The sequence below is a fragment of the Rissa tridactyla genome, chromosome 8 (assembly GCF_028500815.1).
Source record: "Rissa tridactyla isolate bRisTri1 chromosome 8, bRisTri1.patW.cur.20221130, whole genome shotgun sequence".
NCBI classification, from domain to species: Eukaryota; Metazoa; Chordata; class Aves; order Charadriiformes; family Laridae; genus Rissa; species Rissa tridactyla.
In genome coordinates this window covers 9,333,648-9,353,423 of record NC_071473.1, presented here as the reverse complement: position 1 = coordinate 9,353,423, position 19,776 = coordinate 9,333,648, and the positions used below count along the sequence as shown (strand labels likewise).

The following is a 19,776-nucleotide window of genomic DNA, read 5'->3' as shown; positions in this document are numbered from 1 at the left end:
TGGAGCCATGTGCTACTGATCAGTGAGCTGGACAGACAACAGACTATTGATATGTTCAGGAGGGCCGCAGTTTAGTGATAAAATAGATGTTTGGTTACAGTACCCTTCCACTGAGCAGAAAAGAGGACTTTATTTCACCAGAAGCGTGTAGGGTTGAGCCCAAAGCCCGGCACTGTGTGTGGGAAGAATCCCCTGGAATTCTGGGACTGCCAGAGCAGGCCAAGGAGGACGTACGTGTGCGAAACACATGAGGTTGATCAATGAGACAAGTCTGTTGGGATACGCACGAGAATACAAGGGGTGGGTTACAAAACTAAGCAAAGATGTGGTCCTTGCTCTCCAAAAACACCCGACCGTTTAGCATGGTAATAACACAGCATAAAAAGCGTGTTACGGGTAGGAAGGCACCCTTAGGGCAAGTGCTGTAACAGACCATCAGGTTACTAAGCAAGGACATCCATATCTTTGGGTTTTCGTGATCTGGTTTGAAAAATAGCTTAGCTTCTGTTTGGGAACACAAGAAGGAGCGAGTGAGGCTCTGGCCCTGCAAGGGCTTGAGTAGGTTCCTTTGCTGGGAGACTCAGTGAAATTATTCACATGCTTAAACGTTTAATAGAAGAGGTCTGTTTGAACTGTACTGAAACTGCTGTCAAGCTTCCCAGGTTAAACATGCTGGAAAAAATATGCATTTTTCCTGTGCTTTTTCAACTGATGTCTTTGTGAATGTAGCCATAAAGATGGTTAGAGTCTGCTAGTACAAACTTTAAGTGAACGTGTTCCTTTTAAAGCGAAATCTTTTGAAACCGTTCATTCAAATAACCAAGAGAATTGGATAAAGCAGTGGGGTGTGTGCGATTATACAGTACAAAGCCCTGTGAATTCAACCCTGCCTGTTTTTTAACCTACAGGGTTTTCTTCTTGTTATTTTAAAAAGTGTAATTTCTTCTTGTGTTCCTGTAACAGAGCTGATGAGGAAAGAGGTCTTTTATTGCCTTCCAAAAGAGAAGTGGTAATTCCTGGAACCTTGCCTTGAGCGGAGTAAATGCATCAGCAGGGCTGAAGGCATGACTCGCTGTTTCGAAGCTAAGTGAAGTTTATCAGCAAAGCAACGCGCAAAAGAAAGAGACGGCAGCGGAGCAGTGGCTTGGCAAGCAATGGTTAAAAAGCCTCACATCCAGTTTGCAGCACCACGGGTCTCTCAACTTCCCGATTAACAGCAGTGAAATTCTGCAGAAGCTGGAGGCTACGGAAGTGCCTCCGCCATCCATTTTCTGTTGTGCTGCTGCCACTGTTCTGTCTGGCCTAGTTTTAAACATCCTGAGCAATAGGACTTCCCTGGAGAGGTTTCTATAATAGCAGCATTCGTTTCCTCGGAGTTGGAGTTGTCTCCAGGGCACAGTTCAGGTAGCTGCTCCTGTGCTGAGAAGAGCTGTCGGTCGTAAGAGAAAGAACCTTTTCCCATCTTCCCACCTGGAGCTCTCACTGGAGCCTCGCCGCTGCAAGAGGTTCTGCTGCCTCTGATGTGTTCCTGTCGGACGAGGGGAAAAACTGGAAAATTCGGTCACGTTCACTAACACTTCCTCTGGCCTGCCCTGCAAATGGAGAGAAAATGAATCTGCTCCCGGCTGGCTTGTTAAAAGCTTGTAGAGGAACTTTTCTGCCTCACCACATGCAACTCTACGCAGAAACAGACACATTATTTGGCATGCCAGGAGACCAGGTTTTCAGGTGTGATTTGCTTTTGCTTCACTGAAGTCAAATTAATGAAATACTTGTTAACATAGCAACATTAAAGGCTCAAGGTAAATGTGAAGATGGCTCTTGCGTTCCGTGTGTAAAACATGTTTTGAGGGGGTTTTGTCCTTCAAACGAGATTTTGGCCTAAATGAAATGAATTTGGTTATTCCGCTCTCTGAATTGTGCAGAACTTTAGGCATAAAGAAATTTCAATAAAGCCAATTCAAAACTAACCACAATGCTTGCCTCTGCTTAAAGCTATATATTTTTAAACTTCTTGTTATTTTCTATCTCCTTTCTAAAGAGATGACGCATAACGTCAGGCCCGCAGTGAGAAGAGCACTGGTCTTGTCCTGAAGAAGGCAGAATGCCTCTGGAGCCTTGAGGAGGATGGTTTCTGAATCTCATCTCATAAACAGCCGCACGCTCAGACAGTGAATGACATTTATTCTTTTCCGAAGAGCAGTTTATTCTTTGTATGATATGCTACATAAGAGGTGGGTGTACTTTGCTTTTAAAATTCCAGAGCCACTTGAACTTGGTTAGCTGTTTTTCACAGGAACTGAGCCTTCCTATAAACTGCTAGGCAGTGATCTTCGGGGAAAGAAGATCGAGAGACATGTTAGTCACATACAGCCCCATCCGCTCGGGCTGTGGAGCAAAACAATGGTGACTTCAAGAGAAAAGCGGCATTGGCTCAAGGAGTCTGGAAGAACTCAATGTTGTGTTGTTGCACGACACTGGCATGAGTAACGCGCCTGGAAGACAGCAAAGAAACTGGAAGACTAAGTGCGTGGAGCGTGTGTGAGGGATTAGGAGAGGCAGCGTGAAAGGTGGAGAAGCCTCTCAAAGGAAGAAATATGGTTTGGCCAAGAAAAGGGGGTTAATAGTTGGAAGAGGCAAGGGACATCGGCAAGAGAACTGGTTTCTAGTCTGATCAAGGTTGTCTTACTCTTACCTGTGTAGCAGAGCCAGAGGTATTCATCTCAGAGCTGCTGCACAGAAAATGACACCTGTAAGAATGATAAGTCTTAGATTATACTTTATTAGATTCTTGTATATAATTTTGCTGCAATGAAACCTTTCTCTTCAAAGCAATATTTTTATCTTTCCTTACTGTTAGCCTGCAGAATAATTGAGTCAAATCCTACTCCTTCTGAGTTAAAAGACTGTCTTTGTCAATACCATTCTGTAGGTCTCTCCAGGCTTGCAAGGGGAAGGAAATCATTCTGCATTCTTATAAAAGCTGTTAGGAAAAAAATGTGATTATGAAAGTTCTTTACTGGAGCCTCCTCAGTACCTCTGAATAGGCAGCCTCCAGTTTTGCAAGAGAACAGCGAAGATTTATTCATTTTTAAGGTGAGAAGTTTTTCTTGTGCTGGTGGTGATTGCTGGAGAAGGCTGCGGGGCCAGAATGCCCATGGGTCGTGGCTCCTCCAGCTTCTGCTGCAGGTTCGTGGCCTGCACCCTCAGGCTCCGCACCCCCATAGACTTCTCTTCATCTCTTCTTCCTTTGGCCTCGTATCTACTTGGAGACCTCATCAGGGTTATGATGGGTCTCAACCGGTGGCTGTAATGGAGCTTTGCCTAATTGAACCATCTGAAAACACGTTTAAAGCTTTTAAACACCTGGTTTTCTTCCTCCTAAAATTAAATGTTTATTCCCTGAACTCTCTTTTAGTTTTCAACCAACAAATCTCATTGTAATTCATTTGAGCGCTATTGTGAGTATATTTTCCAAGGGAACAGAAAACAGGTGTGATAAATGCCTGAACATGAGATTTAACCTAGCATCTGTTGTTTTAAAGAAGCTTTTCAAAACAAAGGAGGGTAAACCGTGTTTTGTTTGCCTTTAACTGGTAGGTGATACACCTGATTTTCCATGGTACTCTTTTCAGGTTGCATTGAAAACACGTGGCAGAAACGTGCGTTGAGATAAACTCATTTGACCTGTCCAGTTTGCAGTGGTTATGACAATTTTGTACTATTTTTGCAAGAGTCAGCATATAGAAGGTATTTCAGATAAAATTAATCCACTGCTCACAGTAGAAATTAAACTCTTGCTGCAGGATAAGGAAGTGAAGAGATTCCATCAGAGCTTGTATGATGTGCTTGTATGATGCTTAACTGTAGAGTTAATGGGCTAATTCATATGTTTAGCATAAGCATATGCTTAAGTGCTTTGCAGGATTCAGGCATAAATAAATTAGGATTAAAATGTAACTACTTGACAAATACTTCTAAAGACGGAGGCTAATTTATCCTCTCCCCAAGGCAAAAAGAAAGCACATGAGATTCATGTCACACTGATTTTCTGCATTTCCTCTACTGGGATTTTTTAAAGTTGAATAATAAGGTACTTAAATATTTAAGTTTTCACTTGGGCTGGAAATTCCACGTGGTTTAACTGTAGAAAAGGTAGGGTGTGCCCAGGCCTCACAGTGGAATGCTGACAAATGGAGGTGAAACTTCTTTACTCTGAGCAGAAATCAAGTCCAGCCTATGAATGCCAAGAAAAAGGGTGGAAACAGGTTAGATTATATCTTATTTTAAAATCATTGTACCAATTATTGCCAAAAATATTATCATTACAACATAACAATGCATTCATATTCGTCATGCTAACCCTCATTCCAGGATCAAGTCACAAAGTTGTGTACTTTGTTCTGTACTTTGTTCTGTAGTTTAGGGTTTCCCATGCAAGTGCCGTGTTTAGCTGGTTTGGCTAAATCCTCCCTGTGTATCTCAAGATAAAGCTACATGATTTTCATTTAGATTTGGAGCTTTTCTTCACTTTAAGAAAATGCATAATCCTTCCCCATATTTACTTGTTGATGCCTTTGCATTACTGGAACGTAACGAGTGCCAGCAAAATCAATGCGCCTCTTCATGAGAGCTGGGTACGGAGCGGTCGTCACTGGCTGGTGACGAGGTGCCCACAGAGAGCGTCTTGTCAGAGATGGTGGCTCTGCCATTGGCGTGCTTGTCACGGGCAAGCACAGCGGCCACCCCTGCAGCTGCGGGAGCCCAAGCGCTGGAGGCAGCTTTTCCACCGACTTGTACGCGGCTTGTTTCTGACAGCTGGGTAGAGCTGGGGTCTTGCAGCATCACCTTCCTTTTCCGTGGGGAGGGACAGGAGGCATGAAGGAGTGTGGCTCCATGGACGAAAGGCGGATGCAGGCTCTGATCTTGTGGCCAATTAAATAGATTTCAAGGCCCCTTGTTAACTTCTGCCCGTCTACCAAATGAGCAGCCAGCCTGAGCAGAATAAGATTACTTTCTCATTTAACATTAGGCTTTCACATGCTACCCCCCCTATTAATTAACTAGATTAAAGGTTCTGGCTTCCTTGAACTTCTCTTTTCTTGTCTGATATGCTTTGAATTAGATGTAACCATTATGAAACGTATCAGAAGCAAAAGACTATTTTTTCTCACTTTCTAGGTATTGTGAGTATTTTTAGGTACCGTACTTAGCAGACACAGCAAAAATACCTTGCTGCAGGTGGATGTTGTAAGTGCCATAAAACCCACTGTCCCTCTGGCTTTATTTCCTTGATGTAAATATTTTTACTTTGAATTTTCAGCAAGAGTAATTTGTCTGTCAGTGGACATGTATTTTCCTGCTTCGAGCTTGTCTTTGTTGTTCTTGTTATTGTTCTAGATAAAAAGAGGTAGCGCTTATTCAAAAAGTAGTGCCATTAAAAATGTTAATGAGCTCTGTACCCAGTCTTACGCTCATGTAGTTCCACTGACTGCGCCACCATTTCTCTTGATTTACCTTGGCATAAGTGAGGCATAAGCAGGATCCGGCTCAGGTTAGCCACAGCTTTACTGTAATCCATAAGGCCAATGAGAGCACAAAAAGAAGGAAGCTCTACATAATCAGAAATCAAATAATGCAGTCTCCCTACATCTCCGCTTAGTCGCTTGCTGGTGATATCAAACATATGTCCAAGCCTACGCTAGAGGCACAACAAGCAGTTGCCTAGGGGAAGAGCAACAAGACCAGTCGTGTGTCTGAGCCCCGAGACTAGGAATGGTTTTGATTAAATTCATGTCATTTTACAGGCAGGTGCAGCGCTCTGATATCCTTATGTTTATTCCGCAGCTCACCTAGCTCTGTCTATGGCAGGAGGAAAAGATGTTGGAACACATCGCTGAAGAAAGAAAAAAAAATAAAAGAAAAATAGAAAGAAAACAAGCTGAAAATTGAAGTTGTCAGTATTAGCGGGGAGAGGGATGTAACCGCAAACTCTCTGATGCGGTTCAACTCAACAGAGACAATGGAGCAATTCTCTGTGCAGCGTCAGAGCTGCGGTAAGCCTGTCTTCTAGGTGGGGACCGGTTTCATTAACTTCAGTAGGATTGCTTCACTGAGCAGGATGAGCAGGATTTGGCTTTTAGAAAACTGCAGAGAATATTATTGCAGGGTTCTTGGGGTTTTTTCCCTGTTTAAATTGGCTCAGCAGGCCTTGCAAAAATCCCTGTGGGTTTGAACAAAAAATGATTTGCAGTTTCCTAGAGGCCGACAACTGTTTCTCCTCTAATCAGATGTTGCCCTGAAGGGAGCTTTGGTCTCCCCGTAGATCAGGCAGCGGTAATCTAAAGTTACTTACATGGGGCCAAATCCTGCTTGCCAGCGTGTTTTAAAGAGGGCTAGTAGTTTATTTTACACCCAGATCCACAAAGGCTCTGGATGATATAGAGACTGTGGTAAGATTACATGGCAAAAGTGGCTGTCCTTGATGATATTAGTACTTGGGCACACTTTTGACAAAGACATACGGCTGTGATTTTCCTACCTTGAACTTGAAAGAGAAGTCAGGATTTAATTTTATGTCAGCACCCGGAGGCTCTTTATTTCTTGCCTTTGCTCTTTATTGCTCCCACACTGCAAAAACATACACCAAACTGAAGTCTCTAATAATACAGCCTATGGAAATCACAAACGCAAGGTCACACAGTGCTTGCTATTGGCCCCTGAAGTCCAACTTGGGCACTGCTATAAAGGCAGAGACTCCTCTGCCATTGACTCTTCTCTTCCACTGCTGTTGGCCTGGGAACGCTAGAGCACGTACTAGGCTACAGAGCTTTTCTTCCAGATACGTCACAAACAGAAGGGTATTTTCCAAAGGGGCCACTGATCTTCACCTGGAAGCGGGGGAAGCTGTTAGTGGTCAACATTTCCAATTAGAAGCCTGAAGTTAATAGTCGCATGCTTGCTCCTGATGGTTGATACGTAAGGGCTTTGTCGGATCAATGGCAGAATTAAATTCTAGAGTCAGACTTGGCTTTAAATTTTTTCGGTAGATTTGGGTGAGAGGGGAAAGGCAAGCCATCAGGAGGACTTCATCCCTTTCCTTTTCCTCTCTTTGTACCAGCCACTGCTCCTGGGCCAGATGATGCAGGTGACTCCCCTGTTAATTTTGTTAAATTCCTGTGGATACATGCAAGCATTGATGGAGTACCATGCTAGCAACGAGTTGCCTACAGCCGTGGCTTGCGTACTCTCCTTTTAGTCTTTGAATGAATCTGCGCATTTCTGAACTTTACTTCTCTTGCACGATACTGGTGGTAGATCTTAAAAGATGCCTTGGATCAGACAGCCAAGCGTTTCCTCATTGTCAGGGGTTTGTTCTGTTTTGTGATGGTTGTACAATGACTGATGAAATAAGCAGTTGTTTTTCAGTTTGAGGTAGCTAATGGATTTCAAAGCTATTTGCTATTGTGATTTTTTGCCTAATTGTTTTCTCTCTGTAACTGTATGCCTTCACTTCCAGGATTTACTCTTACATTCCCATGTAGTTAGATTGATGCAGATTCTGTGCACTTCCACAAAATGACACTCTGTTCAATAGCAATCAGGGATGCAGACAGAGGAGACAGAGGCTGCAAGAAGATTGTTTTCATCTGCCACTCGAAATGTAATTTCTAACCTGCTTTTGGAAAAAATGACACCCCGGTCTCAGAAAGTGGGCAACTTATTGTTTTATGTGGCAGTCATTTAAAACTGCTGGGCAGCTGACTAATGAAAGAGACAAAGAAACTGTACATGAGTCAAATTTCTCACTAGGTTTTACAAAGGCGGTTTTTGTGCAGGCACCAATTTATAACCAATGTGCTTTTTGAAGTCCTTGATTTGGTATGGCACGTGGGAAGATTCTTGTAGGTCGGCCCTACGTCTAACATTAGGGTAGTATCTAGTTTCTGTAAATATTGATTTCTTTTTAAACAGGTTGAATTTAACTTGTTTTTAATTAGTAATGGCAGATGTTCAGCTGGAAGAACATCTAGGGATCATTATTCTAATGATGTCCTATTAGCTTTTAAACCTTCCTCTTAATGTAAATCTGTAATTAGAGTGCTCTGCCTGTCTGCGGCATCCTACTACGAATTCTATCTGTAAGCCAATACACTGGGATGCCGAAAAGCTGCAGGGATTGTAAATTGTGTCTTATGACTCTATGTTTCGGGTAGTTGCACTCTGAGGACAAAGCAGAGTAATGCAGCAGAGCTGCAGCAGCAGCCCCCACCTTCTCCCAGTCCATAGGAAGGATATTCCCTTGGATGGAGGATGCTTTGACAGCAGGGGAGGACTGGAGAGGTGGAGCAGTGATTGTAGTCATTGTGCCCCACAGACACAAACAGAATCCAGATGCAGAACAGCCATTGGGGTTGATGACGGTGTGTCCCACAGCCCTGCCTGCTCCTCCCTTGCAGAGGGACAAGCTTGGTGATGGTCTGTCCCAGCAGGGCAGGCCAAGGGAATGCCTCTGGCCCTGGGGGGAGATGGTTGTCCTCTGAGTTTGGCCAAGGATCTGTGAGAATTAAGACTGTTTCACATGGGTCCCTGGCTAGATGACTGAGGTATCGTGTAGTGGGTATCTGAGGAGGCTTTCCCTCTGCTGGAAGCTTTTGGCTTTGTGTGTGTTTAGGTGAAGGCTTCTCCCCTAGGTCTCACGTGTCTTCAGTTCCCAACACAACAGCCCCGACTAGGCACTTCCTTAAAGCAATTTTATATCAGCTCAGCTCTGCTCACTCTCACCAAGCCATTCCAGCACCAAACTGATATAAACCATCAGTGAGTCAGGCCATGGGATGTGTCTGTAAGCACACGTGTGTAGCTGGTTTAGTTGTTGTGTCCTTGTAACTTGTTTCTTACAAACAAAACCCAGCCCATTTCATTCACTGCCCTCTGGTGTCATATTCACTTTTCCTCATATTAATCCTTCTCACGTACAAATATATCATCCCTTTCATCTGTGGATCCCAAAGGATAAATTAATGTCATTATTTGCATGCGGCACAAACCAGATGTGCAGAGATCTTGTTAGTTGCCTACAGTAACGTCGGCAATGTCCATACCTTCGGTGGCCCTCAGGGGTTCAAGAGTAGACCCAGTGTCTCCTGGCTCCCTCCCTACCTACCGTGGGAGGTGCTCCTCAATGTATTACTCACAAAACACTAATCCCATTCACATTTTCTATTGGAATAGAAAATGCTAGTTCTTGCCATCAGATAGGAGGGCATATGTGACTGTGTCTATATATTTAATGTTTCCCTCAAGAATATAGTGCCATTAAGCTCCTTCAGTGTTGAGTCTTAGCCATGTACCCACATTGAAATAAAATGACCTTCTAAAAAGCTCACTCCAACTTTCCAGCCTCCTGGAGCCAAGCCTAGAGGGGCATAAATCTGCCGTGCTGTCTGTGAGAGACTTACTTCTAGTCCTGCAGTGACACAATCTTTTTGACTTACCTGCAAAGATTTCCTTCCTTGCTCTCTCCCCATCCCACCCACCGTATCTTTCTTTTCTCTTTCTGCGGGCACAGTGTTTAGCAGCTACTTGTTCAATTTAAAATAAATAAGTAATGCTCTGAGGCATCCATCAGACTCTCTTCTGGATCCCTCTTGAAAGGTCACTCCATACTCACGTGGTATGTTGAAGTTAGCAGAGCCTGCTGACCTGTTTCTTTTATTCATCCTACAGCCTTCACACCGTCAGTGTCTGCCTTGAGTAATTAATAACGTGCACAAATGGAGTCAACAGGCAGCCGATCTTATGCTGATGTAGGACAAGAACCAGATTCCATATCTTTCTTTGCACTTCTTTTACAAGGTGAAGATACCCGATACTCTGGAAAGCCAGAAGTCCTGTTGGTAGCGATAGCTTACAAACTGCCATCCTGATATACATGCTGATATGTCCAGTTTATTTCCTTTAAATCCATGCCCCGCTCCCTCCCAGTGTGCTGTGCAGACTTACTCGAATACTATCCTGTATATTACCTCTTGCTGTTTTAGGGGGGAAGATGTTAGGGTTCTTTTTTTTAATTACCTTGTATTTCTCAGTGTTTAACTTTATTCTTTCATTCAGGCTGTGCTTGAAGCATATCCTGCCTGATGTGACTAAGCTGTTGACTCACTTCTTTTATGGCTGCAATAAAACTAGATCTAATGACCAATGTCTGGATATCAACCACCAACAGCATTTGCAAAAAAAATCCAGATTGTTCCTTCTCAAGGTTGCGTGTCCTGGTATAACATTCACTTAATTTAAAATACCAAGTGAGCATGGCCAGTCGTAATCACAATTTTGTTTTCTTCTTTTCTAGAGAATATCTACTTGGCTTTAGCATTATCCCAAACCCTCTAGTTCTGAAAGTTTTAAATAGCATTTTTTTGGAATCTGTCCCTGCAACCATTAGTGCTGGTAATTGCACTCGAAGACTTAATGTAGACAATTAGCCTTGCACTGGGCCCTAGGGATTTCATAATTTTATGAATTTGCAGCTCGCCTCAATTTTGCCATCCGTCTGGTGTAATTTGGGGGCCTCTCCGCCCCTGCTGTCATCTCAGGTGGGCTGTCGCCCGCGATTCCAATATGTCTGTGCCATACAGGGATGGGGAAGGGCAAGCGTCTAATTTTTTGACCCTAGCACGTTTCTGTGATAGAAGGACGGCTGCGGGGAGTATCTCCATCAGAATGTGGCCCTTGCATTTCTGCTCATGTCTTTGCTGAGTATAAGGTGAGTTTCATGCATGGGAACGTGGCATGAGAGAATCCATTTCCTCTCTATATATCCTTGGTAGTTTCCTTGCCAGTGGCGAAATAGCGGACTATTAAATGTAGTACAGGGCATGGATAGGAAGGAGAATCAGGGGCCTGGAACTGATTCTCTGGAGCCTGCACCATCTGCTGTACCGAGGAAAGCCCACAGTAATTCTACACATTCAGCCCAGACTCAGGGAAATGACGGGTTTTAGCCCTAAGACATCTGCAATTGCAAGTCTTCCAAATTGAGATTGTATCACAATATTTGATGCTGGAGTCATTCAATTACGTAAGATTCTCAGTTTCATTTAAAAGGAAAAATAAGTTTCTGTACTGCAGAGCTGCAAAGATTAGCTTGCACAGATGAGCTGAGGGACTAGGAAAGGCTCACAGTCCAGCCAACTAGAGAGTCCAACGTCTGTTGTTTAACATCTCATTATTTTAGAATCCATCTCACAACAGAGCCAATCTCATAATGGGAAGTTGCTTTCAGTGAATGCTAAGTTTTATTATTTAAAAAAAGACCCAAACCCAGCAATGGCCGTTTCAGCAGATCTGAAGCTTCCTGTGAATTCAGATGATATTCAGCAAATACTTCAGGAGGGAAACTGGAGACGTTTGCTTTGGAGAAGCTGAATTATTTTTCTCAAGCATTCTAGCTTTTGCTTTGACATGGTGTTTACATTCCAGAATTGAGCTGTTATTAAAAAAAGTAAATTAAACAGAGAAGATAAACGAATCAATAGGGGGTGATTAAAAAAAATTGGAAGGTGCAGACATTTTGATTTGACAAATTATCCACCCATTATATGCACAACTCTTAATTTGGAGATCTGGCTGGCAAGCTTTTGGTCTGTTGGGGATGAATGCTGCAGGCAAAGCTGCCCTGGAAAAATAAATTGAGGCTGGACCCTAAACATGCTACACTGGTTTGTGCCCTAGTACCAATGGAGAAAAATCCAGTGCTCCTCAGAATCTCGCCGCCTCTTTTTTAAAGACAGCAGAAGCTTTTTTTGGCACGTGTACAAATGTTATGGACTTCCTTTCCTTTGGCTTTCTTGTCTTGCCACAAACTGAGCTCACCTGCACGCCTCACCGTCCTGGGCATGATCAGCAGGGCATTAAAATACACCTCTAAGCCTTGGTTCAAACAAAGTTTTGAGGTTACATTGAATCACTTTGTTAAGCCCAGCGATGCTGATTTGAGTATCCGACTCCTCTTCCAACTGCTGTTTCTTGCTGCTCCTCCTGTGGTGTCCCGTGGGCTGTCAGCCCCTGCAGGCTTTAGCCAGGGTTATATTGAGAGTTGGGGGACAGGGGCGGGGAGCAGGACTGTGCCCCCTTCCTGCAGCCCAGCCGGAGCTCCTCGCTTTGTGGCAGGGGAGAGACCACGGCGCTGTGTGGCTCTGACAGCTCCTCTGTGATGGCATCTACCTTGCCTAATCTGGCCAGCTAGTAGAAGAGGGGACATCTGTGGTATTAGTTGTGTGTAGGAAAAGCTTTTCTTTTCCTTTTTGCTACGATTTTATGGAGTGGAAGGTCTTTGGGCCAGGGATGGTCAGTTTTCTCTTTGTAGAGTGCCCAGTATGAGCCGAGGACTTCAGACCTCATAGGTGTCGAGTGGTGGCATCATTTGTATTAACGAGATAGTGGGTATGTTTCCAGTACCAATAGTGGCACATGTTGCTTTAACTGTTATCCCAGGCTTTCCAGAAACATCTGACCCCAGAGAAAATGATCCATGTAGCAAAGCTGTTTGGAGAAGGACACCTATCCTTTGTCTACATTATTTCATGAAAAGTTGAACCTCTGAGATTCCTTAAAGGAGGAAAAGGCCTGAGAGGAAAACAGCCTCTTGAAAGTTTGGGTGAGGAACTAGCACCCTGCTCTCCTCTGATAAAAGCAAGCAGTGGTCCCAAGGAGGTGTCTGAGGACCTGATCCCCCTTAGGGAATTCTGCCTGGGAGACCTCAGGGTCTGGGCTGACCGTTGTATTCCTGCAGCTCTCACAGGGTCCAGGATTCCTAAAAAAATGCGGACTTTTCAGTGGAGCTGAGCGAGAAGATTTTATGTTCGGCTCTAAGAGCAGCACTGGCTTTTGATAAGTGGTTGAGTGGTTTTAAACAATGAAAAATTAAAACAATCATTCAATTAAATGTGAGCGGATGCCCTGAAGTGAACTGGTGTGGCTAACTTTACAGTTTTATTGATGATAAGGCTTGGAAGTATTTGATCATTCTTATTTCATGACTCTTTCTTGTTTAATATTATCCTTTTTTATAGCTGAGGTGGTTTTAATACCTGAGATAAATTTTTGCAGCAGCAATACATTTTCTAAAAAAAAAATAATATGCAAATCTCCACGAACAGCTTATTTAGAGTATACTGAGCCAGAGGGGATCTTACTCAACTTTTGCTTAGAGGAAAATTTTCAAAGATATTTAGGTGTCCATAGAGGAGACTGACAACTGGGATTTTCAGAATCACTTAGGCAATAGTCCCCCATGAATACTTTCTGAAAATGGACCCTTATTTCATATGGAGACAAAAATCCCAATTAATAAAGCAGCCACGGTCTCTTTGCTCCCCTGAGAGCAGGAGCTGCTCCGTTTTAGCACCTGCAGGGACTAGCATTGCGTGAAAGCAAGGTCTAAACCACTTTGAAAAAGAGATGCTTCCTTTTTAAAAATAAATATTTTATTTGCCTGTTCTTCTGTGAAACTGCAAACTTCTCCTTAGCAGACTTCATCCCTAGCTCCCTTGAATGTCCTATATTAATTGATATACAAATATTTTTTGAAGGTATGAGTTTATTATTTTATTTTGGTTTTAAATTCTGTAAGCTGAGTTAAGGGAAAGAGATGGGGAGGAGCCCCAGCCTGAGGATTCTTCATGTTATTGCATTCACAAGAGGGAACATATTCCTGTACTCTGGATCCTACTGTAAAAAACAGCTTGGTGAAGAATTCCTGGGTATGGGAAACTGCCCTGTCTCATTCCGCTGTGAAGTGGAAACAACTTCAAAGGCAATATTTTTGTTAATTTAGTTTTCACCAGCTCTACCGTAGACCCGTTTCACTCTTCCTTCCAGCCCGGCTGCGTTCCTCCCAGGCCAGTAGAGCTCCGGTGTTAATCTGGTCCCGTCCACCTGAGCCCCGTCCCCGGGGTGCTGCATCCTTGCAGCGCGGAGCTGGATGAGCTCTGCCCCAGGAGCATCCCCACCAGCCTCTCCGTGTGGCGCAGAGCTCGCTGTGCCGGGGCTTGTGTCGCCTGGGCTGGAAGCGGTTATGTCGAGTTCAATATGCAGAGTGCATCAGGGACACAGGAGGCCACGGCTGAAGGATCAGAGAACAGCTGACTGGCCTCTTCACTGCTAAAGCTGGACACTAATGAGGTGACATGTCTTAAAAGCAGTTTGTCTTGTCACTGGATTTGAACCTTTGCTTACCTGTGGTCCGTCGTGTCGTTTTCAGGAGCGTTTCCTCATCCTTTCTGTATATGCTGGTTCTGCTGTGTTTCTGAATAAACTAGGCAGTAGCTTCACCCCCACTGCAAATGAAGAAGGTGATGCAAGTACTGAAAAGCAGGAAGAGTGCAAATAATGACTTCCTCGGAAAGGTGAAATGTGGTTTACCTCATTATAGTAAACTAATTAAAGCCGGGCTCAAATCTTATCCTTTGGGCTACGCATTGACACCGGGTGATAATACGGCTAAGTACACATAAGTCAATGGGAAATAAAAGTCCCTATTCGTATTAATGTAGCAGAATGAGCTTTATGCCTTCCTTTTGGGTTTCTAAGACCGACTATTGACAATTTGTGCGAAAACGATGCTCTAATGCTTCTACCTGACCTTTTGGAATAGCACATGGCAGCATGGAGTCAGGAAGGAAATACACAGCGCGGGAGAAGAATTTAATTTTCTGGAAGCAAAACCTGTAAAGATACTGCCTGCTAAAGGCCCACTCAGGCTTTACTTCTCTCTGAAGCTACCTCACACCCCAAAATGCTCCCTACCCCTTCCCCAAACCAGGTTGTCCTCAAGAGGTTCACATTCTCTTTCACCATCGGATGAGATGATGACTGTAGAGGTCCTGGTTGAGAGCTGAAGACATTTCCCAATCTCTTCCTTGGTTTTGTGCCTTCTTTTCCCAAATCCAATACCACAAATATTTTAGAGGCACTTCAACGAGTTCCCTGCAGAAGTTGCACCTGTATTCTTGGGCAGCAATTACTCATTATACCTCCTCCTCTCTCGTCTGTTGATTTCAGTGGATTTTGCATTGAGCAAGTCCCTAATTATCTGTATGTCCATACCGCAGCATTTGTGGCTTTGGATCCCAAAGGGATTTTCTAATCTGGGATGCAATAGCTCATTATTTATTGGTAATAAGCTCAAAATAACTCACCTGTCTGTGTGAGTACAAGAAAATAAATGAGATGACGAATGCCGACGAAGCCAGCCAGCCAGCAGGTTGCCTTTTTTGAGAATTTCAGGGAGTGTGAAACTCAGTTCTACCTGAGCAGAAAGAGCAGCGTGAGAAGCTCTTACGTGCTCAGAAGTGTCATTTTAAAGGTACCGTTGATATTACTGACTTCTTAGCCATGCCACTGCTTAGCAACTGCACATTAAAATGTCCAAAAACTCAGTGTTAAGTTGAAAGAGGAGAAAAAGAGATGGTAACTTCAAAGTGTGAGGCATCAGTGCCTTAAATTTGAAGACCCCATGAGAAGGCCCATATGTGATACTCCAGTCATCTAGGGCCAGATGATCAACCCAGCAGCCACCTCTCGCACCTAAACTGGATTCTTAGCAGATGGAAGAGACAAATCCACCTTCTCAGCAGGCTGGGAAACGTTTGCAGGGCTAGTCCATGGCAGCTGTGATGCTGTTGTAGTCCCTGGTGTGGTGTCAGCTGGGCTCTGACAAACTGGCTTCAGTGATGGCAGCCCCTGACCAGCTCTGATCCTCGCCGAGCCAGGAGAAAATTAACCTAGGAAAATGAGGAGCTCTAATATCGGCGCAAGGGGGCTGGTGGCTGCAGGCTAGCAGCAGGGCTTGCTTCGGCTTTGCGCTGCTTCTCTGAGAGCTCTGGAGTTATAGGTGAACTGGAAATCCCTTGCTCTGTTCACTAGATGTTCTCCCAGGAGATGTGTTCCGCCTAGGTAATTCTTTGGTTACCATTTGTCGTAGAAATGTAATAACATCATAGAGGACATAAAGAATGTCATAGTGAGTGGCTCTGTTTGGGGAATTTAAGGGAACGTTTCTTAACATCGCTTAGGATTGGATCCTGTAAGGAACTGAAACACTCCTCTAAGGCAAAATGAAAAATTCAACATGAGATGGGGAGTCTGAAATTAACTGTTCTGATTTGGTTTTGAACTCTTAAACAAATCCTTTGAAAACAATCCGAATTTTGATTTTGACAGAGCACTATTCAGTATAAGACTGTTGAGCAAATTCAAGTAGGAGTGTTTTGCTTAAAGAATTCCTTCCAGAGATGCCTGAAGTGGAAGAATACCTCCAGCCTCTGCTAAGCAGTACAGTATGATGTTCATGATAGGACTAAGAGATTATGCGTTACATATTTCAAGTTATTTTCTCAAAGGCTTTTAAAATGAAGGACTATATATCACAGAAGAAAGCCTGTGGAACTTATTCCATGAAAAAAAGCAACATCTGTAAAGTGGAAGTGTGTCTTCATCACAGCAAAGATTAATTGTCAAAGAGGGTGGTAGTTATGAATTACGTCATGTTAAATTGGAAACGTCTGAAAATACTGTGTGAGGAGGTTGGGTGGTAAAAAACCTGCCAACTGTCAGACAGGGGAAATTTAAGGTGAAGAGAAGGTGAGCGTCGCAGAGTGCACAAAGTGTAGACCAGTGCTTTTTTCTGATTAGAAATACAGCAGCTAAATAAAATTAAGAAACATCACTTGTCTGAGTCAGAATCTGAAAAAGGTTATAAGAAAAGATCTTTTTGAAATGTTTACAAACCACAGGGGAATGCAAATCCCACTTGAGTTTTACAAGCTCAGAGACACTGGTTTGGACTCATATTTTTGTGAATATCTTTGTACATATTTTCATAGCGTCCCATATTTTTTCCCCATTTTTTTGGGATGGTAGCACTGATTTCTGTGTTCAGCATAACAGATTTTAAAGGAGCTTTCAGTGAATGAGAAGCTATAAAGGCCTACTTGTTGCCGCAAAGTTTTTAGTTACTAAAAATGAATCCATATGAGAAGACATTCTCTGGCTTAAGCATATGGGAATTTTGCAGAAATCTGGATGAATAGCTTTTTTAGTTCAAATTTGACCATGCTGAAGACCAACCTGTGTCCATTAGTGACTGCAGCTATTCTGAAGAAAGTTCTTTGTCAATAAAAGACATGTCAGTGCAGAAGGGAACGCTGTGGTGCCTTGTGAGGAGTCAGAGGACAACTTAAGTCCCAAACCGTTCCCATCTCTGTGATGCATTGCATGTAATTAACAGGAATGATGAAGAGACTGGAGGCAGAATCCTCCTGAGCAGAATGTAAGGTGAAATGGTCTCTGTGTACTTATTGAATCTAATAATTTACATCTCATTGAATCCAATCAAGTTGGCAGTTTATCACATTAAGATTGCATTAAGTTGGCTGTCTCCAGCGAGGCTGAATTATTGCTGGAAGGGACCCTGCAGTTCTGTGCTTGGGGCTTTCATATTCCCCAAGTAAAACGTCCGACTTCGGCTGGGATGTGCAGCGGGAAGAAAAAAAGCTTTGCAGAGGCCACCTTGCCCATGTCGTACTTGCTAGTGATGGAAGGAAGCTGTGGGCCATCAAAAGGAGGCGGCTCCACACTCGCATCTTGCTCACGCTCAGTCACTGAAATATCACTGAAGTCAGCGGCTTTGTTTCGAATTTTCTTCCTTGCAGCTGAGGTCTGATCAAGTCCTTTAAAGGTGGGTTTATGATAGAAGGCTCTTGTGAGCCCGGTGTGTAGGCAGGTGACAGCAAGAGCAGTTGTATAATGCCGCTTGTCTTCACCTATTGAGAATAAGGTGTGATGTGTTTGTTACCAGAATATTTTGAAATTCAGAACCTTAAGTTGATTGGGCGTGATAAGAAAGAAATACCCCAAAGTTTCCAGTTTCCAAAGGATTCAGAAAGGCCACAGAAACGTACAGCAAGTGTGAAGGACAGAGTTAATCTTAACACTGAGAAACAGAAGTTAGAAAATGTGATATTTTGTGGAGCCCAGTTACAATATCCCAAATTGTACTAAAAATACCAAGTATTTCTGTAACTAACTCTTGCTTATGAGGCAAAACCAAATTACTGTGCTCTTTTTTTTTTTTCATCTGTAAGTACACAGCCTGTAAACCGGAATGAGCTTGAAGAGAAGAGGGCTCTGTAGAGATGACTTGGGTGCCGTATAGATTTTTATGGGGAATTTTGTCTCTGCGGTAGAACTCTGACGGACAGTTTTACAGTTCTGGGAAAAGATTACTGTTATTTCTTCAAGAGCTTCAGGTGCTGCTGGTGCTGCCCGCTGTTGGGCGTGCGCAGGGCAGAGCTGAGGTCCTCCCTCCCTGTGGGAGGCAGCACCTGCGGGGCAGGTGGAGGTTGGCCACTCTGGGTGGGTGCAGCCGGGACTCGGAGCAGCATCTCTTGACCTCCTGGGGTTTTTTTTTTTGTCTTGTGCAGGATCGTCTCCTATGCAGTCAATCGTGTCCCACCTCACAGACCTACCGGTGCTGCCTTGGCCTGATCACTGGAGGTATGGCTGTTGCTGATCCCGTTGCCTCAAAGGGAGTCCTCTTCAGAGCCACTTTTCCCACTCCGTGCCCTGTTTTACTGAAGAATTGGATTGAAGGGAGATGTGTTCCTGCTGAGCTGAAACCCGAACATTTCATCCAGAAGAGAAAAAAAAAACAAAGGAAGAATATAGCGGGAGAAAGCTAGTTACTGTGTACAGCTTACAGGTGTAAAGACAAATGTTTTCATTGGAAGTAGACTTTAAAATAGCTTTTTCTTCTGGATTGCAGCACAATGTCATAAAGCCTGTTGGTCTGATTCTCCATTTTCTCCCTGCTCTGCAGTTTTCCCGCTGCTTTGCAGCCCGCTCACATTCTGCTGAGTAGTGTGCAGGGAAGGGTTTTTAATATTTTTTTAAACAGCTTGTGGGCAATTGATCTAAGATTACCAGTATCCTGCAAATTGGTTGTCATTATTTAAACATCAGATAGAGAATTTTTGCCCTAGGGCCTGGGCCAAATAAATATGGTTTTGCTGGAAAATGATTTTATAATAATAATAATTTGAACATGAGCTGAGGTGAGGGGAAGGCCTTCATCTCACTGCCCATGTCTCATTACAACTTACCCCAGTGCAGCAGTATGGGAATCGTTGGCAAAGGCAGCTCAATTTCTATCAAAGACTCGGTGTTATTTTTCTTGGGGCTTGCAGTAGCTGTAAAATGAATAGGTTTGTTTTGGAATAGGCTGGATAAAGTAGGATTTCACAGAGGCTAAATAAAAATCCAGGTATTCCTAAATGATAATTCTGGGATTACTGGAAAGGTATTTAAATATGTACTGCATTTGCAAAAGGGAATGCAGGTTTTTAGTAACTTCCTATTTCACTTCTGGACCTATTAAAAGTCAGTGAAGTTGCCTTTTAATAGTGACCCAATATTCATGTCTTCATTTACCCCAGCGTGAGTAATTATTCAATGTGCTGTATCTGACCTCATTTTCTAGAGCCCTCTGGACAAGTGGACTGCCTTTCAGGTCCTGCAATCCTTAAATTAGCTTGATATTTTTCTCAACTGCCATCTTACTCGTAATCCAGTAACACTTTTAGTCCTTGCAAAGACCTTTCAAGTTTTCGGAAGGGTTCACGCCTATTTTAATTCGGCCAGACGTTGGTGCAGAACTGGGGCTGCAGGGACATGCGTATATTGAAGCTTGGCTGGTTTAACAAAGGTGACTTT

General features: G+C 43.4%; 1 protein-coding gene across 1 annotated transcript in view; it reads left to right on the top strand.

Moving 5' to 3' along the window:
• The window catches only part of IQCK (IQ motif containing K), a 160,433-nt gene extending 141,804 nt beyond the window's left edge, over positions 1–18,629 (top strand). The window contains exon 10 of the mRNA XM_054212933.1: positions 18,489–18,629. Coding sequence (XP_054068908.1) covers positions 18,489–18,577 — 89 coding nt within the window. The 3' untranslated portion in view covers positions 18,578–18,629. The remainder of the gene's footprint in view (positions 1–18,488) is intronic.
• Positions 18,630–19,776: the final 1,147 nt, after the last annotated feature.